General features: G+C 42.7%; 1 protein-coding gene across 4 annotated transcripts in view; it reads right to left on the bottom strand.

The window, feature by feature from the left end:
• Positions 1-20,812, bottom strand: part of NELL1 (neural EGFL like 1) — a 292,061-nt gene extending 271,249 nt beyond the window's left edge. For 3 of the 4 annotated variants that reach the window (XM_056354987.1, XM_056354989.1, XM_056354988.1), the window contains exons 1-2: positions 20,624-20,787; positions 16,239-16,367 (exon numbers count right to left, since the gene is read on the bottom strand). In XM_056354987.1, coding sequence (XP_056210962.1) covers positions 16,239-16,367; positions 20,624-20,672 — 178 coding nt within the window. In that variant the 5' untranslated portion in view covers positions 20,673-20,787. Of the gene's footprint in view, positions 1-16,238; positions 16,368-20,623 lie in introns of all 4 variants that reach the window. The other variant, XM_056354990.1, reaches the window with a different exon arrangement.
• Between the last annotated feature and the right edge of the window lie 5,530 nt (positions 20,813-26,342).

Raw genomic sequence — 26,342 nt, 5'->3', positions numbered from 1 at the left:
AAAGGGAGAAGCTGGCTTCAGCTCCATTAGATGAAAATTATCACCACACAGAAGCAGGCAAAATTAATTAAGGAAAGGGTAATGCTAGGAAAGCAGGTAAAGTTCTTGCCAAACTTACTTTGATGACAGTGTCAACAATCCATGGTACAATGGGAAGTACTCGACTGTTTAGGCCGGAATTTTAAGCAGTGAAAAATGTGCACCAGTTCTTACAAGCTGAATCCCAATCCTTCCAGGAAATCGATTTTCTTTAATAGATGTTTCCATTAGAGGAAAAATACTAAAACTCAGTTCTAAATCAAGTCCTGTTTTCTAAAGCAACATATAAGTTTCCTCATTCACTAGTTTGCTTCCATACCTTTTCCTTTTACTTCCTTACTTTGTTAGAGAACATACTGTAGAACACATTGCTGTATTGGTACCTTCAATCATTTTAAAGCTATTTGTTTCAACACGCTTTCAGGAGATCTTTTGCACAGTCACTCTGGACAAGCAAGTAAAAATTAACCCTGCAACAACATAGAATCTGGATTTCAACTGAAGCAGTTAAAGAATTGCATATTGCAGTATATTGGCTTTCACTTTGCTAGGGGCCAAATCCAATAAAACTGAAACTATTAAAAAAAAACACACACACACATGCACACACACAAAAAAAAACACCACCACAGTGGCCCATTTTTCTTAAGTCATCAGCTTTCCAAAAGTTGGAATGAAGAGTAGAAGGAGGGTCCAAAACTAGCAACTGTTAAAGAGTTTCTAAAAGTTGCTCAGGATGAAAAAACATGACGACATCACAAAACCTTTCTTGCTCACTGAAAGGTGCTTCATCAAAGCCTCCAAGTCCAAGTGCACAGACTCCTTTTCTGCACACTGGTCCCACAAATCATCTGTCGAAGAACTGGTCAAAAAAACCCAACCAACCAAAAACAACCACCCAAAACACTACTGGTGATAGATGCCCACTCCTTCCTGCTCCTATAAAGCCATTCCCTCAGTCCACAGAAGTCACAAACAGATCCCAAAGTCCACAGAAGGATGCTAACACCAATCATGGGGACCTTCTCCAAAAGCAGGTCATTTCACTGCCAAGCAGCAAAACGCTTCAAGAAGTTGTCCCTCCCTGCTTAGCAAGGGCAAAATGTAGCTATCTGCAGATAGCACCAATTTTTATTTTAAGCTGTGGGGAGAAAATTCACACAAATTTCTCCTTATATGCAAACAAAAAAAGACTTTGCAACACGCCTCTGTCACAGGAACAGGCACAGAGTCATGCTCTCAGAGCACACTGGGTGCTCAATTCAGCTATCAGCGCTAAGGCTTGAGACAGCCCACATGGCACTGCAGAGAGCCACCAGCCAAGCAGCAGCTTACCTAGACATCACCTATGCATCCGCCTTGCCTGGCACTCACCTACAGTGCTTCCAAGCCAGGCTAAAGCAGGCGACTTAGCAAGCAGTGGGGTACAACCGAGGGAAAACACATGCAAGCTTACATCAGGGTGCTGAGCAGGCTGCTCTCACTGGGACCCCCTGCACTGGTGAGGACGAGCACTGCCTGTTCTACCTGCCAGTAGCCCAGACACATGGGTGAAAACACCCCAACCTTCTTTTAAAAAACACTGCTACCATTGTTTTCTCACGACCACATCTCCTCTTCTAGGTATTCTCACTGGTACAAAAAGGCATTGTAAATGCTTTTGCCTTGCTAGCTCCACTCGGAGTCAGTAATAAACAGTAGGAAATCATGTTCAACAGCACAGCTTTCTAAATTATGATTATTTATTATAAATCACTTTTTACATGTTGCTTCAAACACTGTTTCTCAAGAATAAGATCCGTCTGCAGCGAAATGCTTGGTGATTTTAATATGCAAACCTCCTACAGAGATGATGTCTCTTTTTAATTATTGTTTCGGTTTAATGGGTTTTCATTAAATTAGAGGATGGAGCAATTACCAGGGTGAATAGCTAATGTTACAAAGGTAAGTTCCCATGACTATACAGCAAAGGCAGTTCTGCTAGAGAAGGTGGAAAAATAGTGTAGATAATGTAAACTCTCCTTTTCCTTGATGCAAAAGTACCCTGGCAATAAGTGTTCATATATTGCTGTCATTTTGATATACGTGTTTGTAAACTAGTTTACAACTAGGCTTCTCCTAACAAAATTAATCTAGCACTCAAAATTATATATATATTTCATTTATTTCAGGAAGCTATTGCAAGCCCAATCCTAAAACTCTAGATGCCAGGGACAGCAGAATTTTGAGTCACTGAGGAAATCAGAGACCACTTATCAAATCACAGTTTCTCCCCAACCAATAATTTAGTTGATTTAGTGGCTTAATGTCAGACTCTTCAGCTCTTGAAAATTGGCCTGACTCGAGCACTAGCTAGAATGACCACACTCATGTTAATTAAGTAGTTGTCAGAGAGTCTAAGTCCTTTGTTTGCTGTATCAGCATTTCAAACTGAACCATGGAAATTGAGTACTCTGGAACAGAGTGGCAGATACTACAGGAGGCTTGGAAATGAACACACACCAAGAGAGAAGGCGGCCACCTACGCTTCTCAAGTCCCAGCCAGCAAAAGGTGCCCTACGAGACAGAGAAAGCACCACAGCAGAAAGCTGTAGCAAAGCCTCCATTGAGCAAGTGCCCCTTTTTGACTGCATATGGGTTTCCTGTCTCCAGGGCCCGCCCTTGTCTTTTCCACCCAAATGAACAGAATGACCAAGGAAAGCGCTAGAGTCATCTCTCCTGCAGCAGAAGGGCGAGCAGCAGGCCCGGGCACACGCACAGTGCAGTGACTGATGCTGTCTTGCCCAGTATGGAATAAAAATCAGAAATCTAAGACTGGAAGCTGAACAGCTTTGCCACCAGCTCCCTGCTGAGGACGACAGTGCTAGCCTTGCTAAGGCTACGGATCACCTGTTGCTCCAGGCAGCCACCTCAACTGGTTTCAAACATTTTAAGTGGCTGCTGAGCTCAAGCTCGCCTTCTCAAGTAGGCTCTGTTGTTTCCTCAAGGGACTCATGCTGAAACCAAGAGTACTTACAAATGGTTGATCGCTTAAATTAAATGCTTGGTAGAAATGCTCCAGAAGTTACACTACCACTAAAAGCACATTATCTGCTCTTAAATCATGTGAGTTAATCAAATTACATGTGTTGTTAGTTAATTAGTGCAGGAGTCACTGATTAGAACATCTCTTCCACTGTTTATCTATATTAGATAAGGTATCACATCACTGTGACTATACAGTTAAAGACTGCTATTTGAAAATTTGCAAAATAATAACAACATTTCACCAGGAAGACCACCAGCAACACTGTCAATGTTTGAACAGAGCCACTGGCAATGTATGCAGCACCGTGAAAAATCAGTAATTGCTAAGAATCATTACCAATATGCTGCTCGTTTTGCAGCACTGTCCACTTCAGGACAAGCTAAGCAATTTTTTTCCTCTCCTTCTACAAAACATTTTCAGGTATGCTTAAAGTCACAGATCCAAAAAAACGCAGAAATTACTTTTAAAATTATAACTTGTACTGAATTTGACAGAACATGTTCTTCAACCACATTTGTTCAAAACAAACTCAAGCTGGTACCAGAAGGTGAGGAGCACCTAGAACCAAAAATTAGATATAAAAGCCCAGTTTTGCAAATAAGTACTAATTGTAGTTTGGACTTAATTTCCTCCCACTATAACCCTTAGTGTGCTTGCAATCTAGAAACAAAACATAGATTATTCAATAAAGCATGCAGAAAGATTGATCCATTTGCATTTTTAAGCAATATGTAATAACTCTGATTTCTCATTTAGCACTCTTCCCTCTTTTAGGTAATAATAAATGCTGCCCATATTTTATGGCAACTATTAAAAATAAACAGCAATGTCAAGTACTTATGAAGTGCCTTAGGATCTCTAAGTTTAACATGAAAATGATAGATATAGCCAACAAGTAACCCATAACCTGGATTTTCAAAGAAATTTGAAGTACCAGATCACACTGAAGCAAGAAAACAGCTGAATGCCTGGATTATTTTCACTCCATTGAAAATGCCAAGCTAACATCAGCAAGGCCACACAGAAAACAGAATTTGTCTCCCTGGTGAAAACCTGCATTCTTAAAGGTGTACATCAAACTCCAGTTTTAAATAGTTCATTAACAGGGAATTTTCAGAAAAAACAGAAACCTCTGACTCAATTTCTTCACTTGCAGAGGTTGCAATGCCTAATGCTACTTATGGCAGCTAACAGACCTGGCTACACCTACACAAAGGTTTTAATTTCCAGCCCAGTAAAGCTGTTTATCACATGAATAATCCAACTAAAGGCAATGAAATTATCCATGAAGTTCAAAGTAAGCATATGCTGAAGTGCTCTCTTGGTTCAAAAACTCCCAGTGACAAGGCACTCTAGTGGTCATTTTTTTTTAATTACTTTTAAAGCATTTAGCTCATTTATTACCAGAATCTTATGGATTTTCTTATTCTCTGTATATGATTTGTACAAGCCTTAAACAAATGTGTTCCACAAACTAACTCTCCCTTCTGTTCTCCTTCCCTCAGAAAAATCACTTCCATATTATTGCTAAAGCAAATTAAATCCCGGGTGTCTGTTTTATTTATTAACTGCATGATAATAGCACAAGGCATAATACATTTGTCAAAGCCCCTCTCCACTGAAGTATAATTTCTGCTGTCAGCCTCTTTACGTTTCTATTCAATATTCTAGTTGTCTTTGTTTCTTGAAACACATATAAGCACACGTTCATATATTCTCCCAAAATACGTAGAAATTCTATTTGTGAAGTGTTCCACACACCCCCAACAAAGAATCATAAATACAGCTAACATACTTAGTCATTCTCCACAAGTTTTAAATGAATTATTTGAGAGACTTAAGAATTTTCAAAAAATGTCACAATAATAACTGTTTTATCTTTTTACACCATAATTATGATTTGGAGCATTGCTTTTCTTATTTCATCCAAGCATACCACAACTCATGAATAAAATATGACAACTTTGATAGCATCCATTGCTGTGGGTTCATCCGTAACAGCGAACGTGCTTGGGGTACTAAGAGCTCCCTTTTGCTCCATAAGCCTTTGTTTCTGAAAATAAGCTTTTATTTAAATAGAACTGCCACATGTGTCCCCCTTTTTTGCATTCCTTGCCGCTAGCAATAACACCAGCAATAATGTTTACTTTTTTTTTTTTTTTTACAACTACATTTTGAAACAATTAGGACAGCATAAAGCTAGAAAGACAGAGTATCCCATCTGAAAGCTGGTACTCACAAGACATCAAAAAACATTAAAAGCACTTCCAGCATCAGAGAACAAAAGGTTAACACAGAGAACCATGACTTTTAAATGTGGACACTACTATTACAAAAAACAAACAATTTTATCTGGCTTCATAATCAATTATGATGAAGTAAGCCTAAACAACTTCCACCATTTCCCTAAAAAGATTTCTGTAACTAATACTGCACAGTCCTCCTACCACAACTTGTCCGTAGATTCCCGTAAAAGGAAAACTTGAGAGTAGACTGCAGTACATGAGGATTCCAAATCACTGGCATTTACCAAATTATTCTACAAATATCATGTTTTAAGGCTGTGCTGCTTCATTTTCCAAACAGCATGATGAACATCCGTACAGACCTCCACAGACCAAGAAAAATCATCACACACACAAATCCCATTCTCCTCCCACACATCCTGACTTTGTTATTTTCCCCAGTCCCCAAGAACAGGCTTTAAAATTTCAACATGGTTATGCACAATGAGCCAAAGTGGAGAGAGAGGAGCAGAGGCAGGTCTGAATGCCATCTGTAGATCATCTTTCATCATAGAATCAATGAGTATTTAACCTCCAAGATCCTGTTTTATATGTGCTCTGCTCTCAGAGCATCTTTGCTACCTTCCAGTTTACAAAAGATTAAAAAAATTAAAAGAAAAAACAAAAGAAGGGGGACACCACACAGAACTAAGCTTTACAACACAAACTTGTCTGCTGTAGGAGGTGTCTGCTTCCACTGATGCCAAATGGAAAACTCACAGCTTCAGAGGGCAAGGGGAGGACAGACTCAGTAAAATAATCTATGCAGCTGCAGTGATCCTATGCTATTTTTTCCTATTTATAGCACAGAGCACCAATGGGAAACTCAGCTGTAACTATGTAAGAAATGTTATCATACGAAGAGGGAGGATGAGAGATCTTTAAGAAGCCAAAACATCCGTGCTCAACTACAGTATTTATTGCTCCAAAATAGTGATTCACAGATCCCTGTTGTCAGAACTACAGAACCAACTTTTAACCGGTATGCAACCTACATAACTAAGGATTTAGGTTAATGTTTTAGTGGAAATCAGGTGCCAAAACCAATTTTGTTGTCCATTCTATTTTAAAAAAAAAATAATAATAATGTTCTGCATTTTGTATCATTGAATAGGCCACAAAAGGCAAGGCAATCACAATATAATGCCATAAACCAGCACAGTACGACATGATTACTTCACACCATTTATGTGGCAAAAATGAAAAATAAGAGAAAAAATGTCCCCCTTGTGTCATTTATACACCCACACTGCAGGTGGCAAGATTAATCTAGAATTTGGCATAGAAGAAGTAGGTTGAGGCCTGAAGTAGCATCTAATTTTTATTCGTGATAGGTAGTTGAAGACAGCAGCGTTTTTCACCACAGGAAATGGTCCATGCCTGGCTCTTGCATGAGGTCTGATTATATCTGCCTTTGTGTACTTTTTAAAGGTACACAATCTTAAAAAAAATAATAAAAATCCTGTTTTAAATTCATGTGATAATAATTTCAAATTACATCACTTCCTTTCAGACAAGTAACATAGCTCTGTTTAGAAGTACTGTAATCAAGCAGGATGAGTAAATAGTCTTATTAAATGGATATTAACACATTTCTACTAAAATTGTTTTAAAAATCAAAGAGATCCCTCTTGGGGTCAAAGTCAACAACAATGGGCCACTTTGTTTCATTGCCTACGGCAAGAACCCAATTCTCCAGCATTGCTTTCCATCCCACTACACTTCAAGCAGTTTTAACTCAGCAGTGCCAGGTAATACTCTGATTCTGCTCTCTTCTACCCCAGCATCTGTCCAACAACCCAGACCTGCAGTATCAGGTGCAGGGCAGGATTCTCCACCCAGAGATACTCAGCGCTGTTCTGGGACTCTCCTCGAGGCAGCACAACTCAGGTACCAACTCTGTTTCACCTCAACTTCCCAGGGCTCTGACTAGCACACTGGCCTGTTTGGCAAAATATCGCAGAACAGTAGTCTCACTCCAGTTTTATAGTCAATTTACTAAACAAACAGTTAATACAAGTGTATTATATGCCATATGATATAACTTGAGAGCATCGGTTTGCCAAAATCCTTTGCAGGGAATAAAATTTTTGCCGAACCTCTATTCTGATGAAGATACAAGAAACTCAAACTGTTACTCTTTCTCATCTAAATTGATTTACTTTCATTGTAAGGACCTAGATGCTCACCCAGTGTGGAACGCAACACTTTGCTAGCACCACCAGAAACTAATTTCTGCATCCCCTTCTCTGCCCACTGAAGAGCCAAGACCTTTTGTTTCTTTTCTGCTTATCTTCATTACAGGACTTTGTCAACAGGTTGCCAGAAGCATTCCAAGCTTTTAGCATACTACAGAAATACTGAAGTGCTTATCCCACTTCCCCTCTGTACTTACCACGGTGGCAATGAAGATAGACAAGCAGCACAATTATTGTCTCCCAGGAAAGCAAAAATAACTGCCAAGGACAGAGGCAATGTGTGCTCAGAATTCTTTCCTAATCATTACAGACATGATGGCAAACCCAAAAAAATGTCAAGTAACAGAAGGCGGCATGACAACATTCAGGATGAGGGGGAAAAGGAAAAAAAAAAGAGAAACAGAAATTGGTCACTGTCATTTAATGTGACTAGGCTTCTATTTCAGTCTACACTTATTGAGAGGGGGGTAGGGGTGCTTGAAACAAGAGAATATGGAATAAGAAACTCTGCAAGGATTTACAAGTTAAACCTTCATATCAGTATGCTGGATAAATTGTACGCCTAGACAGGTTTCTAACATAATTCAAACATCAAACAGGTGTGGAAACATCCAACACTGGATGGGTATATACAAGTATTTTAAAAACTGCTTCTGGGAACTGAAAAGTTAACAGTGGTTTATGTGTCTTCAAAGCCTCAAAGCATTGTTCAATAATTATGTCTCAAGTGATCTCTAATTTCCTCCACTGAAGACAATTCATCTCACTCATTCCCTCCCAGCTCATTGTATTCCAACTCCAGATCATTTCTCTGCTCTGGAAATGGTCAGTTTTGCAAAGGAAAAAAAAAAAAATAACCAAACCCACATGGCCTAACGATTTAACTGAGAAAAAAAAAAACCGTACATTGTGTATACAAAACACATTAAAACATCAGGTATATTAAAAAAATAAATGTAAATTATGAGTTAGATGTTAGGATTAAAAGTCTCACAGGCAAAGCTCGCTGAACCCTCTGGTGATGCACATTCCGACACTGTTCTTAATTACAGGATCACACACAGCTTTCCAGAGGGCCCATGTCTCAGTCCCAGTGCCCAAAGTAAAGAACAGAGAGCAAAAAATATTTAACAAACAAGGATCTGAAATTTTGCTTTATTTTTATCATTCAAGGCTCACTTGGAACTGTAAATCCATGGTGTTCAAATCCTCCTGTGAACACAGACCATGACCGAGTTAATTATTCTAGCGCAGTATCCAAGACCTGTACAATTATTAATGAATTCTTTTTATACAACTGTTGTTAGAGCAAAGGGCATTGGTACCTCAACTTTACAGGCGAACAACCAAAGGACAACAAAATCAAGTTTCTAAATCACTAATAAAAAAATGACATTATCCAAGATGTAGCCTCTAAAAACATTTGTTAAATATTAGCACACATCACAGATACTTTACAGCACTACCACATCTGAAGTTCCAGTGCTTTTCCCTGTTTTGCCATCCTAATGCCACCTCCACCTTAAGCAAACCTGCCAGAGAAGTCACAATTTCCTGCATTCCCTTGAGCGCAGCCAGCCCAGCTGTTAGCATCTTATTTTATCTCTTATTTTATCAGTGCTTTACAGAGCAGCTTTGACAAAGGGCTGAAAGCACCGAGGGAACTCTCTGGCAACCCTCCAGGACAGTGGGCAGCTGCCACAGCTCCTAAGGGCCAGGCTGGAGCTTGTAAAAGGCAGAGGGACAACCCCAAGGGACAAGCTCAGAGGCCAGGTGAGGATCCCGCTCTCCAGAGAGATGGGATGGGCCCTTCTCCTCACCACACCACAAACCTCCATCGCAGGGGAAGACCTATGCTGGCCTTGTCCCCATCATCCCCACACAGCCACCGGTCATGAGCCACCACCACAGGCGAGCAGAGGCGTCCATCACTGCCTCCAGAGCCAGCGAGCCCTGAAAGCGGAGCAGCTTCAAGTAAACCGCCAACTCTGCAGTCTCCTGGCAAGAGGAGAGCCTCAGAAGGGAGATTGCAGCAGGAAGAGAAGGGAAACAGTCAAAATTCAGCACCAAGGAAGCAGCAACACCTGAAACACTACCACACTGTCAGGGCATTTGGCAGCAGCTGCCTTTCCCTCCTCAGGTCCCAGGAACATGGGACAAGGGCCCCGCACGTGACACAGGGTAAAACCCCAAATTCACCCCACCCCTGTGGAAACCAGCACAGACCTGCACAACAGGGCACCTAACGGAAAAAAACTCTCTCTTTCCTTTTAAATAAAAATAAAAATTCACAAGTTCAAGGAGCTTGCAGAGCATCCAACATACTTGTACTGCGTGGTGAGGTGCCGGCGCCTTGTGAGAAGAAGCAGGGGCTGCCCCCTGCAGGACACGGCTGGTTCCCGCCGGTTCCAGCTGGTTCACGCTGGTTCCCGCCACCCTACCTCAGGGCGCAGCCCAGCCCCTCAGCCTGGCCAGCAGCGCCTCACAGAAAGCCTATTTTAAAAGGAAAAAAGTCTCTTCCAGCTGGATGGAAGCAGCAAGTGGTTGCACAGGCATTCACCCGCAAGCCCAGACGGGCAGTGGGCAATAGCTGGTTAAAAAATAAATAATAATATTCCCTTCTTTTCCACCAGCACAAGGATCATCATCTGCTTTGCGAATGGCACCTAAGGGCACGAAGCAGGAGCCAGCCACCCAGGGAGGTGTGCCCAGAGGCTCTGCTCCAAAACCTCCCACAGCCCAGCAAGGCAGGATATTCAGATGCCACCAGTCATGGAAAAGGCACCAGAGCTACTCTCTTTTACGACAGCTGAAGGCTGCACAAAGATTTCGAGCCACCCATGTTGTGCTTTCCTGATTTTACTGCTACCATAAGATTTCTGCTCTGTAAACACAATACTGCTTATACTTAATATTTGCTATAAACATACCAGGAGAGATGACACAGAAAGCAATGACTCTCATTACATTAACTCATGTGAAGATCGACTGATGCCCTGAACTCCAAAATAAAGTTTCTCCTTCCTACTCCCTACAGACCTCTCTGCCGTCCACCCCAGAAAGACAAATTGCAAGTTTACTCCCCCAGCCGTTACCTGCTCCCGCTCATTCAATGCCTGGCTCTTGTTTGAGCTCTGCAGCTCGCACACCTTGCCCATGACACTGGCATAATGGAGCTGTAACACCTGAAGTGGATTAAAACCTCAGCCACAGGACACAGGTCACAGAGACGCGGGTGAGAAGATGTTCACACATGGATGAACGAAGGCAGCAGCCTACTCACCAGGCCTTGGAATTTCCTGGGCACACACGTAGCCAGGGCATAACAAATGTATCCTGAAGACTGTCCGAGCAGAAGCAGAACTAACATTCCTAATATAAAGGTTATGTGCCCACTCCTGATGACAAGATCAACTTACACAGTTTTCCTTACCCATCAAAGTCAAAGCATAGCAAATCTGGCTAGCAATCAAACCCCTCCAACATGGGCACTGCAAACGCTGACTTTTAGAACTGGCACTCCTACAGTGGGATCTGGAAATACCTCTACTCTCTAAGTGAGGAATGAGCACGTCAATGCGGAAGGTATCTAAAGAAAAAAAAAGTATCCATAACACACTGAGAGAGGGCTGTACTGCATCTGGAAGCCCAAACGAGTCTGCTGGGAGGCACCTCGACCCGCCCTGGGACTGCAGCTTTGCTCTCTCTTTTGGCCTGAAGCAGGACAGCCCTTTTGTCTCAGGAACTCAACAAGATTCGCTCTTTTCTCACAAAAAACACTACCTTTCTCTGTACTTTAAGATACTTGTTATTCTTTTACCTTTCCTGCTGGAGCCACAGCTGTACAGAAAAGAACTTGGCAATCACCAGCACAAAATGGGAAGAAAGAGCATGACTGAACTCTGTGCTGCAGGAGCTGCAGGCCAGGTGTTTCTCTTACAAACCCAGTGGTTGTTTAAGACAAGTTAAAGAAACGGTCAAGGAAGAAAGGACTACATATAGCTAGACTTTTAACAGTACCTGGTGGTTGATTTTACTGAGTGCTGTACATAGTACACATAGTAAAAAGACCATTCTTAATTTAAAGACTTAAGTTGGAAAAAAACGCCAGATTGCTAGGAAAGGAAACAGCAAAGCCTTAATAAACTTGGGGAACTGTTTTGTAAGTAAAGGATTTAAGCCTCTCTTAGTGCAAAAGAGATATTGAGAGAAGAAGAATTAAGAAGAAATAGGCATAGCTGACAGGTTGTAAAAGGAATAAAATTTTACTTCCCCAGTGAGAACTGAGCACAGAACACAAGTCAGACTGGTTAAAGTAATCACATAATTTAACAGCTAGGTTAAAAATTGGGCTCAGCCTACCTAGAAACAGGACGACCAGGTAAGGACCTCCTCCTGCCTTATTTATAATGAAAGCCTTTCTCTGCCACTGAACTCAAGATCCTGCTGAGGTTTCCACCCACAGGGTAAAAACAAGCCCTGCTTCCCTGCTCTCTGAAACACAGAACAGGACTGAGCCCCGCTACGTAAGCCATGCCTCATTTTTTTTTTTAATGTACTAAAATTTATAATCCTGTTCCAGGAATTTCAGTACCATTTTGTCACATTTGTAAGATACTATTTACAGATGTATTTCACTCAGCATTTCTAAGATGTTATTGTAATGCATTAGGTGGAGGATTAATATTTTCAATACAGATCTTTGAAGCAGATTTCCCACCCACCCTCAGAACTGTTTCCTTGAATTCTTTGGACTCCTGGTTGGAAGAAAGGAAATGTGGGGTCAGACACCGGAATCTTGAGTGCCCTGGTCTCTAAAACCACTCAATAATCTCCACTCACCCTCCTTTATCCCTTCATGCTAGAACAACCCATCTGGACACACAGCCTTTTTTCATCACTCATTTCTATAAATAAATAAAAGATAAATAATCAAGACACCATAACGTTAGGATCTTAAGAGTCAGACTGTTTGCAGAATTGCAGTTATGAGCACTTGCGCTGCTTTTTGGATTCCCTCATCCCCATTTCACAGACAATGTAACTGAAACACACAAATAATGGAACCGATGGATCAAAAATCCAGCTGAAACACTCTAATAATCAAAGTCCATGCCCAACAGGACCACTTAGACGACTACACTTAATTATAGGTTTCTATGCTTTTCTGAATTGGGAACAGATTTACTTGCCCAAAGGCACCCACATCTCTCTATTGCCACTTTGGTTCTGTGATGCCGTCATATGATTTTCAACACTACTGAATTTGTTTCTTTGCTTGTAAAGCTGCTTCACGCGGAACTTTGTGTTTCATCCATTACTACCTGTATTATTGTAAAATCAGAATACTCCACTGGTCCCACCGAGGTTGTCTTGGACTGAAATCGCTAACTGTCCAGGGAAAAGAGTCCCTCTACATTTTCTCCAGCATAAATCAAATCATGACATCACTCCCCAGACATTCTGTAACAAATAATACATTACTCTAAGACAGCTAACATCACTGATAGAAAAGCTAATTAAAAATAATAGTTTCTCTTTCTTTTGTGCATGTCTTCCCATCACCACACTTCTTCATTTCTCCTTTTTGCTTCTAAATGCAACGGAAAGAATGGCCAAAACTTATTTCAAAAACTTTCATTCACAGGAAAACATTTCTCTACCTCAAAGATGTAGACTTCCAGGGACATACAAAGGAACACTCTCAGTTTGAACACCTCTAGTAAAGACATTTTAGGAAATACATCTGAGAAGACAGAAAACGATCCACTTTGCAGAAGCTCAGAGCCCTGTTACATTGCTGCAAGGGCACTGCCAAAGGTGGTGGGCAAAACTCTCCCTATGAAAACCGCACACCAAAGAACATAGAACCATAGAATAGTTTGGGTTGGAAAAGACCTTCTGAACATGCAAATATTAAAAATTCATAATCATAAAATCACAGAGTGGTTTGGGTTAGAAGAGACCTTAAAGATCATCACACTCCAACCCCCCTGCCATGGGCAGGGACACCTTCCACTAGGCCAGGTTGCTCCAAGCCCCGTCCAACCCTTCCAGGGATGGGACATCCACAACTGCTCTGGGCAACCTGGGCCAGTGCCTTACCACTCTCACAGTGAAGAATTTCTTCCTAATATCTAATCTAAATCTACTCTACTTTCAGTTTAACATACTCACAAACTCTTCTCATTTCCTAAACTAGGAAATCCTCAGTGATGAAAGCCTATGAGTGAAGTAGTCTTCTCACGTGGCTGCACGTTCAGCCATCAGCCCACCAGGTGAGGCAGGTCCTCCCCTGCTCGGAGCCCCAAAGGCAACACCGGAGAAGCATGACACAGTGAGGCACAGCATGCATTCACTACTTGCCTATGGTAAGAAATAATCAAAGCAGAGCTTTGCTGAAAGGACCACATCTTGGAGACTGGAATAGTTAGTCCAAGAGGACACAGTAACTTTGAACTAAGCACTAACTTCCAGTCTTTCCCCTCTTCTGTGAGCGTCAGGTTACCTGGGTTTTTTTCTGTGAATCTTTGTAGCAAAAAGTATTACTTTAACTCAGACACAGAAGTTGTGCATACATTGCCCCGAGTTCTATATTGGGTTTACTGTATGGCAGATAAAAATCAAAATAAAGTATCTCCCAGTCCCAGCCAAAGGATGTGGCACACAGCCAGACTGCAGTTGTAAAGTAAGCCACCTCTGTTAAGTCAAAGGGAATTCACACAGCTGCCGACACACCACTGACATTTAGCAAGTAACAGATACAAACAAGAAGGGAAGCAGCCAACAGGGCAGCCTTGGACTTCCCTCCCATCTGACAGCAGCAGCAGCAACAGATCCCTCACAGACCTCTCTCAGGCTGCAGTAACAGACCAGAACTCTTCATTCTTCTCCCACCCCAAGGGCTAATGAGGTTAACTGAAGGGAATAATTTTCCCAAGCCATCTTCCAAGAAATTCTATACTAGAGGCAATACCTAAGCACAAGGCTATTCCTGCATGCATTAGCAAAAAGCATTTCTGTTGCGGGAATTAAAAAAGTTTTATTTACCTAACATTAGACTTCAAACTGTTTGTTCACTTTGTACAGTCCCATGAACATCTAACTTCTAATTTTTCTACTCACGTGCATTTTACAAGCTCTACCTTTTTTACACTAGTCTTCTCTACGTTTGTAAACTGCAGATGGGGTCCTCCAAGGCAAAAAGAACAGAACATCTAGAACATCTTCACTATTAACCTTTCAAAGCTACTTTCAGTATCAATGGTTTCAATCGGTGTCCATAAAAATACATCTCAGTCTTCTTCCCTGCAACTCTGACCACTAGCCTGTGAAAACTTACCATAACGGTTTGTCAGTGTGGGTGTGATTAACTGCATGGAATAGCAATTGGAAATACCAAAATATTCTAAGTCATTTAGGCCATTGCAGTCCTTAGAGGAATGACTCTCATGTCATTTGTCCATAATATAATACAACATAACCTGGAGTCAGGGTATCGAAAGAAAAACAATTGATACCTTTAAATGAATAAATTAATGGTCTTCTGGAAATGAATCTGAGAATCCATGAAATCAGTGAAAGTCACGCTACTCATTGTATCGCAGAAGACTGGATATATGACTAACAAATTCTGAGGTCGTCTCCAGAAGTATCTCTGCTCTGGCTCCTAAACTGCTCTTGGCCAGGTGAAGAATGAACTATGATTATAAACCCGCTTCTTTTATTACTTACAATAAAGTCAGTTAGCATTGCAGATAAAGAATGAAAGCTCAAAGAGAGCATAATCATTTGCCTCTAAAAACAGCTATAGAGGTCAAATATCAAAAAATGAGACACTAACATGCACTCTTCAACACAGAGTAAAGCACAATAAAGAAAAGACAAACATGGGAAGTCTCCACAATAAAAATGTTCCCAGCTGGGCTTTAATATATAGGTTAATCTCAACTGATATAAATGTCTTTCTCCCCTAACAAGCATACTGTAGCAACTCAGTGCTACATGGGACATTGGCTCTTAATCTGCACCTCACTTAAATCCATGGTAAAATCTGTTATTTTATCCAGAATTTCACTCACTAAAAATACAAAAAACACACAACACCATTTTAAAACACTTCACAAGCATTACCTTAGAATATTGAATGAAAAAAATCACAATTCAAAGGGACATACTCTGCATCTGGTTGGTACTCAGCTTGGACAGTTGAATGTAATACTGTTCAATTTTCTCATTGTAACCATTTCCACAAAGTTGATGACAGTCTTGCTACACGTTACTAATCAGCATCAACACATTAAATGCTTCCTCAGTTACATAGCTTCAGCTCTGTGTGTGTCTGTACGTGTACAATCACAGAAAGAACGTACACAAGAATACAACCGAGTCCAAGCCTTAGCACCACGCTGATACATTTAGTTAGAAATAACTACCGGGGAGTGTTGAAAATCTACCCAAAAATAGTTCCCCTAAAGGCCTCTAACCTCAACTACCTGGCAGCACGCTAAAAAGAAACCAAAAATCCATACATATTTCAGGAAAGTAACAAGAACTATTTAAAAAAAAATAAAAATAAAAGCGGCAGTTAAGTAAGACCACTATTACAGGGCATCAGTTAGGCATCAAAGCTCTTATGAGCTCATACAGACAGAAGTGAGGTAAAAGAATTGAGGATGTTTCTCTCACCTTGGAATAAAAATGCTTTGCTGGCATTGTGTAGTCCTGACACTTGTGTTACCCCAAGGGTTGTATTCACAAGATCCAATTCTGTGATGATATCAATTTGTAAGTCAGGATCCATTCCAAATCCTACAGCTGTTCAAGGCAGAGGAGAGGGGGGAAGAGAGAGAGTTAGATCAATTTTTATTTCAAATCTGGTAATGAAAAGAATGGAGATTATCTAACACAGCCATTTCTAGTACCTTTACAGTCACACATCGTATACAGTAATTACTTGTAAGACAGTAACTCTGCTGCACAAGAAAGAAAATATTCTTTTCCAGTTCTTTCAATTAAACTGTTTCCTTTCCTACACACAAGTTAACACATTCTAAAACTGATACATTAATTCAGATCTTCATAAGGCTAAGTAATAAATAAATAAAAGCATAACCACCTATGCAAAAAGATTAAAGAGATTTGCAGCATTCATCTGCTGGCCACACTATTTCCAGGGAGAAGGGAGGACTGAAAATTCCTCTCACATTTCATACCTAGCTGTGACTAACAGATCAAGCCACATAGCTCATAGTCTGTTTTCCAAAATGAACAAAATGATCTTGACACACAAAACGGTTTGACATGGCTTTGGAAGCGCACCTCCATTTTTCAGCACAGCCAGCGCCCGAGAGGTGTGCCAAAGCCTGCCTACAAATCGCAGACATTCATTCACCTAAACTAGCAGTAGCACCTCCTTGGTCTGCAGGAGCACCTGCTGGAGAAGCACAAATTTAAACCTAAAATTTAAAAATGGCTTAAGCCCAGGAAAAGCCTGTGCACTCGAACTAGCAGGGACCTGATGGGATTGACAGAAAAGACACAGACTTAAGTGGTTTGAAGTTGCTGTTTTCAAAAGTTCAGAGCAACTTGATGGTTATGGCTCACCAAGTTCATTAAACCCATTTCCTTTTTCTAGGGATGGGAAGAGGCCAGCCTGACCACAGCGTCCTTCTCAAAAAAGCAATAAGTGTGATATGAGATCTGTGCCTGAGACATAGGTCAAATATCTCCTGTGGGATCTGACCACTTTCCTAATGATTTTTTTTACTAACATCATTAGTAACGGGAACAGGCTGCAAGAATGAAATCCTGACACAGCTGAAGTTAATGGTAGAAGTCTCACTGACTTCCGTAGAGCAAGGACATTACCTGTAAAGCTCATCAGATTGATTTCCACTGAGTGGACTTCACGTTCAGGTCTAAATTGCTTCATTTCTTATTCTAGGACTGTGCTTCTGGATCAGTTAAGCAGCAAATATTCTAGTTTGATTCTTTGAAAGGCTCTAAGAAATTACTGAGGTGTACAGAATGAACAAGAAGTTACGTATTATCATAAATCACCTGTACCATAGCCCTTCCCCCTTTCCTTTACTCAAGCATTAAAACTTGTTGGAACAAAGTGTCGTGCTAATGCAAAGGATTCTACTGCACAAGGGGCAGAGTAGTAAAAAAAATTGAAAAGACAGCTTTAGAGGTCTCTAGCAACCTTAGACTATAAAGACAATTAAGATCTAGAGGCATCTAGCAGAACTAAAGCTCCAAGAGCGCTGACATATCCAAATGAGTACATACACAGTGCTCTCATAAGGATGTAGGAATAAGTACCTTTTCATAGAAAATTAAAATTAGGGAATATGAACCCAGATAAACTTCTCCCAAGGTAAAAGGTTCCCAGATAATCAGCCACATCATCAGGCTTTTAGCACTATCTTTGACCTCACCCACGCTAGACGCTCAGGCACTGAACAACCACAACTGACACCGTGCACGCTGACGGACCAAGAACACCTTCTTCCCCTTCTGGAAGAAGCATTGGCATTAAAAGGCAGCCAGCCAGGTCTTCTGGTCCCAAATCATTCACACACAGTCAAGATGCTACTGAAGAAACGTACCCACCCCGCCGTAGCCAACATCTGCCAGCATCTGCTTTCCTTTAGTCTATCTCCCTCCGACTAACAGAAGAGAACTTAGCAACCTATTGATTCCCAACCTACAGCAACTCTTCAGTGCAAGGGCTGCAGCCTACAAACTCCAGACACAAACACACTATAAATACCCGGAGCAGCTTTGGGCTGACACCAACATAAAATCAAAGAATGTTTTAGAAAAAGGAAAAAAAAAAAAAACAAACACAGAAGGACAACTTAATTCATCTAAGATTTTCAGTCCAAAGAAAAGCAGCATACTGTAAACTGCGAGAACCTACCTATCAGGAAAGATAGCGTCTTCTGTCTCTGCCAAGAACAGAGCATGCTGTTTCTCATTTGAAAGGGGTTAGATCCACTCAGATCAGCAAAAATCTACTCATACGAAGGAAGATCAAGTAGGGACTAAAACTTGCTCAGTGGAAAGGACACGCTATGTCCAGTAAGACAAATCTTGCTGCCATTGAAGTCAGTGAAAGCTCAGCCACAGTCATCAAAACGGGTGAGGACAGAAACCACATCTAGCAAGTATAGGCACTGCCATAAATCACAGTAGCTCCACTGCTCTATTAAAGCTGTTTATTCCAGCCTGAATACCCAAGGCTCAACAAGTATAGATCACTGTAGCTCCACAGGCTTCGATTTATGCCAGTGAAGGATCTTGTGTGACAACTTCAGTGTGCCCCCTTCCAGCTTCTAAAATGCTTTCAAAAACAGAGACTATTTCTAATGTCACAGCAACTATTTACAAAAGCCTACATTGCTTTAAATACCTAATCATTTTCTTGTGCTGGTTCTTCAAACTGCAGCAGGCACTCAAAAGCCTAGTTAATAATTAATAAACAACAAATCAGCAGCTTCAGTATGATAACCAAGTCTCCTTTTCCCCTGTGGTCTCCCACAGTCTATCAGAAAGATACCACAGGCATATCATCTGCACTTGCGACTAGTATTTTATGCTGCCTCACTTCAGTGACACAAGCAGCTGGAACTACTGCTCCTTTTTGAAGTAAAAATTAACCATCAACTCATCTGCTCGCACTGGAGAACTGTGCAAAGCCTGGGCCTGATTGTGATCCTGAGTGCTATTGCTTTCAATTCCTATTTAAATTAATTGGGCCATTCCCCTTGAATCAGTGGCTTAAACAAGCAAAAGTCCAAATGATTCAGTCAGGGGGGCAGGACCAGAAACCACCTCAGTACTTGCTGGATTTGGCCCAATGTGAACTGAAGGCACTACAGCAGATTACAGGATTAAGCCATATAATTATGAATGATGTCACTAGGAAATCCCTAAAAGAAATTAATTCTGCCTTACAGCTCCAACAGCTTGTATTCTCTGCTTGCTCCTTTATCACCTACACCCAAGCACCAGCAATCATGCCATGCTCCATCTAGCTAATGTGCAGCCATGCAACGTATGCAGCACATTTATAATTTCCTCAACATGTGTAACATGCTATTTGGGGATGGAAAAACTTTAAGTAAAAGCACACTCAACGCAGCCGAGTCATTTCCAGCTCAAACGCTCCAGCCATCGCTCAAACGGTAAAGAGTAGGCTCTAGAAGCGGCATTTTGCTCATTCCTCTCACAACTTTAGTGGCAATTGTTGCACACAAAAGAACTTTCCGAGTGGCTTCGCAATTCCAAGTGGCGGAGTTTCGGGTCCTGCTGGCCATTGCAAATGCCTGTGCGCGCTACTGGCAGTAACGCCAACTACGGAAGGGACAAGAGGCATTTTCTTGCAACTACTCTTCTGTCACACCCCTCAAGGTCTGCAGATTTTGATGAGGTCATAATTACCGGAATTATAATTTTAAAACATCGATTCCTTTGCGCTTCTGATAATCGTGCTGGGTGATTTTCTTCAGCACAGCTACCAACAAACGTCCCCCTGACTAGCTCCAGCCGCGGCACACCGGTACCCGGGGCAAGGGGAAAGAGAACAAAGCCTCCCCGAGGAGCAAGGGACGGCACTTCGGCCGCGCAGCGCCCTAGCAATAATGCAGCGGGCATATCACCGGCAGAGTAACGCCCTCGCCCCCCGCGCCCGCTCCGGCGGGCAGCACCGCCCGGCCGGACCCCAGCCCGGCTCCGCGCCCCGCTCCCCTCCCCGCGGGGCGCAGCGCTCCCGCCGCTCTCGGAAAACTTTCCCTCGCCCGCCGCACGGCACCCGCGGAGCGGCCGCCCCCCGGGGCTCCCCGCCGGGGACACCCCGCGCTGCGCTCCGCGCGGCCAGGGACGGCCAGCCCCGCCGCGGCGGCAGTCGGCAGAGCCGCGGCCGCGCCCGCTCCCCGCAGCGGGCACAGCCCCGCCGCCGCCCCGCAAAGTTTCCGCCCGCCGCCAGCGCACGCCGGGCGGCGGCCCCGGCCCTCGCTCCCCGGGGAGGCGGCCAGCAACCTCGCAGCCCCGGCCCGGCCCCTCACCTGCCCCGGCGGCGGCCGCACACACCCAGAGGAGCAGAAGGAGACCCATCGGCGCGGCGCGGGCGGCGGCGCCCGCCTCCCTCCAGGCAGCTGCTGCGGAGCCGCGCCGAGCCCAGCGGAGCCCAGCGCAGCCTCCGACGCGCGGAGCCGCTCCGGCAGGCGACGGCGGCTCCGCCCGCTGCCCAGGCGCGGCCCCGACGCCCCCGCAGCGGGGCTCCCCGCCCGCCCCCCGCCGTGACGCGCGGCCCCCTCGGGCCTCGCCAGCGCCGCCGCCCGGCCACCGCCGCGCCCGGGAGCGGAGCGGAGCGGCCCCCGGCGCAGCGCAGGCGGAGCCCCCCGGCCGCCCCGTCTCCCCCGCTGCCAAACGGGGGGCCCGGCCCGTGTCCCCCCGCGAGGGTGGATTCCCCGCGGACGAGAGATCCCGCCGCGCCGCAGCCCCGGGGGGGGTGCGAGGTGCGGCCCCGCAGCCCTGCCGCAGGCGTGCGCCGCCGCCTCCCTCCCGGCGTAGAAACAGTGAGAATCGGCCCTTATTAACTATTTAGTCTTAGTAATAATTCATGCCTGATATGAATAAACAAAAAGAAGTTCTGAGATGTAATATGGAAATCCGAACGGTTCCTCGGGCTTCTTACATGTCCTTGCTCAACTCACTTAACTGCTCTTTCATGCCCCTGCAGTCTAAAAGAGAAGTAAAGATACTTACGAGTCATCAGGGGATCTGCTGTTTTAAAACCTGTCTTCAAACGTGTCTTCCTACAGCCTTTAATTTGGCTCAATCCTTGGCAAGAAACGGACTACCACCTGCATTGATTATGTGCAGCAACTCTCCCCTGCAGAACACCTGGTTTACACTTGAAGTAGGCATCATAGGCGCCAGAGCAGTTCCCGTCACACCAAACAGGAGCAAGGTGAGACTTCCAGCTGATCTAGCTTTGCTACAGTTCTCATCAAGCCATTTCAGCTGCAAAGCCAGAGAATCCCCTCCTGTACCGCTTCCCCTTGTCACACTGCGTTTTGGTTCTGCACCACACAAATTCCAGCCATCTTAAATGTAAAATACTAAGCTGTACCTTTGGATAAAGTTAGGATGACACCAAAATCATCCTGTCCATCTTAAGGGGCAGTTGCATTCTCACACCTTTAAATTACTAAGAGGAAAACTGCAGCTGAAAGAGGGTAGATTTAGATGAGATATTAGGAAGAAATTCTTCCCTGTGAGGGCGGTGAGGCGCTGGCCCAGGCTGCCCAGAGCAGCTGTGGGTGCCCCATCCCTGGCAGTGCTCAGGGCCAGGCTGGACGGGGCTGGGAGCAGCCTGGGCTGGTGGAAGGTGTCCCTGCCCCTGGCAGAGGACCTGGAACATGATGATCTTTAAGGTCCATTCCACCCCAAACCAGTCTGTTATTGTATGAACCTGGTTGCATAATTGATTAGTAAGATCCCTGCAAACAGCTGTTCCTAACTGCAAGCAAGGTAATGCAGTCCCAAAAATCTCTGGGGTGGTCATTCCAAAAGCACCTCAGTCATTTAACTCCTGCGTATCAAAACAGCTTTTATTCAAATAGAGGTTTGTAGCTCCTTACTTTTGTTTAGGGTGCTGATTTATTATATCTCTTAATCATGGGGCACAGGGAGAAGTATCTATATGGTATAGAAGTAGATGTGTGTATATCTAGTGTTATATAACCATAGCAACAAGAAAAAGAGACAATGGTACATCAGTTGGTGAAGACACACCCTTCCATCCCATCCTGATAAAATCATTTTTCTGCACAGTATTTACTTTCTGATTTATGAGGAGATTTCTTTCTGTGAAAGAGGTCTATATATCCAATTCCTATTACCTTCGCACTGTTTGTGCTTATCTGGAAGTAAAACCCAGGGTCTATCTACACGTAAAAATGCATCTAATTCAGCTCAAGTTTTCATTTTTCCACTTTGTACAGAGTCTTTAGAGTACATACAGTTTAAACAGGGCATAGAGAGATTCTTAAAGAGACCTGTTATTATCTTCACCCAAATCCAGATCAAATGCTGTTTTAAAAAATCGTTGTGGGTACATACAAAAAATTGCACCGAGTTACCAGCTATAAAGCACAGCTTCAATCACACCTCAAATGTTCTCACGGATAAAGAACGCCCTAGTCATTCTTGATTTGTTCTTCTGTTGATCAGAAACATCCAAAGAGCCCACAGGAACTGCAAGAAGTTACGCAAGCAACATGGTAGGAAGTGCTCTCAACAGAGGTGGTCCCACAGATCTGGTGGATCTTCCTGTAGTCCAGCTCAGTGCCCAAAAGAACACACACAGGGAAAGCATTAGCAATCTTACAAGCATTCTCAGCTGTTCATAGTGGAAAAGGATAGGAAAAATGGATGGAAAACAATAACAACAAAAAAATCACATTCTCCCAGCCAACACTATTCTTACACCTCCTCTAATGGCAACAAATCATCTCCCTTTATCACCAAAAAATCTGATGTTCTGATATGATCTTGTTGGAAGTATATATAGCTGAAAGGCATGACATTCGGATAAGAATTAGAACTGTGTTCCTGAACATTCATAGCAATTTAAAAAAAAAATAAATCTGATGGCACTTTTGCAAGAGTGGAGTGTTAATCCTGGCACGCTAGCTGGATTTCAGCTCAGATAATATTCCTGTGAAAGATTGTTCTTGCACTCTCGGCTGGACGTTGAATACTTCTTGATTTTGACCTAAATTATTGTGATGTTGCTAACCGTGTGGTGTTAAGCTGCTAGTCCTGTCAGCCACAAAGCTTGTGGCATTTTGTAGCTGGATGAAGTAATTTTGACTGGGCCCAGTATCTCTCAGAGCAGTTGTAAAGTTGTTTGGGTGCCTTGAATAAAAAGCAATTAAAATTGTTATTACCTAAAATGTAGCTTAATGTGTGGACTCAGTTGCCAGCTGAATGGCAAACACTGGGAAAAACACCAGTGCTTCCACCTGGTAAAAAAAAAAAGGAAAAAAAAAAAAAAAGCCTCGTAGCTCATGGGATATAACACCCCCCCCCCCAATTCACAAACAAGGTGTACATCCCTTGAAAGCCTAGCCCCAAAGGGATACTTGCAATCCAGATGGGCAAAATTTACTTTGCAGGCAGCAGAGGGTGAGAATTAACAGCACTTACACCTAAGTACTAAGCAGAAAAGTAGATTGAAGGGGGGTGGGGAATACTATGTGCCATACCTGTCCTACCACCTGATAAACAGTTATAAAGGACTACATAATCAGTCCAACAGGCTGAAAGTTAAGGTTTATAATTATGTAAATAACCAACAAACAAACCAGAATGAGGCCTTACAAAGAGAAATCATTTGTCTACTACTTTACTCAGTCATGGAGCAGTACCTACTGCTTGCTTGCTTTTTTTTTTTTTCATTCCCAAACGTGCAGTTAGCTTATGTCTGAACACTGCAAAGCCTAAATTAGACTTTACAACTGATTAATCTACTAGGTTTGTATAAGATGTGTCCTTCAGTCTACACCCTGACAGTAGGAATTTCAGTATGCAAAAGAGTAAACTTATTTCAAACTAAGCACATCTGCTAGCATTGAGATGTAAGATGTGCCTAACTCCAAGTTGTTTAAGTAACATACATTGGTTTAAGGCATGGCCTGGGTGAATCCATACAACCAAGTTAAAAGGACATGGATTTTTATCTGTGCTGTAGCGCTCAATGGTGACAGCAAAGGACTGTCTCTTACTCCCAAAATCTATGTGTTATGTCATTGATTTACATTGGTTGATTCTGGAGATTTAACAAATTCCATGTGCCTCGGTTTTTCTTCCTCCAAAGGGCACTAACGGTGCTTACCTTGCCTCTCAGGACTCCCACGATGCTCACTTCATAACTTCAGACTTGTCTAAGATGATATCTGCCTTGTATGTGCAAAGAATTACTGTAGCCTTCCATCATCAGGTCCTGCCATCTCTTTCATCCGCACCTCAGAGAAATGCAACTTTATAGACAGAACAAAGCACTTTTCTGGGGTGGTGGGGAGAACTGATTCCCAGTACTGCCGAAACAGTCCTATGTACCTATGAAGCAGTCTTTGGAATCAGGCCCTCACCGGGGATTACTGCCACGCTCTTGGTGCCGTGCTAGTAACTCCTGTGTTACCACATTTGATGCCACCTTGTGATCAATCATCATACTTCAGCTACTGTGTTTGGGGAAAGCTCGTCAAAAGCTGGTGGCTGCCAGCAGTGGAGCAGATTGGGTCACTACCATTCCCATCACAGGCTGCCGGGAAGGGAAGAGCCTGCTCACCACATCCACGTTGTGGCACATCACCCTCTCCACACCGCAGGAATTCAGCCTTAAACAAAATGTACAGTAACATCAGGAACGGTGTCCTCACACTTTCCTTCCTCACTCGCTCTTCCCTCACACCTCTTGTTCACATCTCCAGCAGATATGAACCCCTGTTGTTTTTAACAGTTCAACAATCTTTGGGATGATTGAATTGATAGGATAAGAAGGACTTAAGCAAATCCAGTTGGTCCTCTGATAAGCAATCAATTATTCCACGAGCTACCGACCACTCAAATAGTTAAGAATCCAACCACTTAATTGATATTTGTTTCTGCAGCTGTGCAACATCTCCATTTCCCAAGGGGGCTATTTGCAGTTGCTGCTCAAGGTTTCTAACAATCAAATGGATCAATTCTGCAGATACCTTAAGGCTGTGTGTTAAGTAAGAACAATGTTTGTGGTGTGCATTGGGTGGGGAAGGAGGCAGTGGAAAAAGAGACATTTCATTCACCAGAAAAATGTTGACGTATTTTCTGTTTTAAACACTGGACATTTATTTAGAGTCATTAGAGCCCATACATTATTGAATAATTTAAATTTATCACATCCAAATATAATAGGCAAATATATAATACAATAAATTGCATTTGTGCACATAAATACAAAATTTGAGGTAGGGCCTCAAGAATAATGGTTTCTGAAATTAATAACACACAGCATTATAATGTGCACTACATGAGATATATATGATGCATCCTTTGTAACATAATATATCTTCTCCACGTACAGCTAATGAAAAAATTATAATGACCTGGTTAGGGTACAAATCTTTATCCATAGGCAGCAGTACCCCATAGAATGCCTGTAAATATATATATATATTTATATATGACATTACGCAAGTAATTAAGATTTAACCCATCAACGATGGGTCCGTAATAAAGTGCCATAGGACACAGGGCGCAAATTCTCAGCTGGTGTAAACTATCACAGCAAAGAAAGCTGTGATAATTTATACCAGCTAAGCATCTACCTTACAAGGTAATACTACATAATATAAATGACAGATAACAACATGTTTTAGTCAGTCAATAATTTTCCTAACAATGGAAGATAGCTATAAGGCAAATGGTTACCTGAAGATGTATTTAAATATTATGGGCAAATAATAATATTGCAAGCAATAAGGTCCAGCCCAGTTCTCACATTATGTTAAACCCATCAGGAAAAACTCTCTTTGGCAATAGGCTGCCTGACAGCGACAAAGGCAGAAACCCCAAATACCCCTCCCTTTCCAACCCGAGTCTCTCAGAAATATCAAGCTCTGACCATTTCACAGGTATCTTATGTGCATACCATTTAACTACAAACTCAGAAATGAGCATCTCTTACAACTGTGTCACTAGCAAAACAGAAGCTTTCTGGATTGCCGCTTGCCT

Source organism: Falco biarmicus, chromosome 10 (genome assembly GCF_023638135.1).
Source record: "Falco biarmicus isolate bFalBia1 chromosome 10, bFalBia1.pri, whole genome shotgun sequence".
Taxonomy (NCBI): domain Eukaryota; kingdom Metazoa; phylum Chordata; class Aves; order Falconiformes; family Falconidae; genus Falco; species Falco biarmicus.
This window is presented reverse-complemented; position numbering and strand designations above follow the sequence as displayed.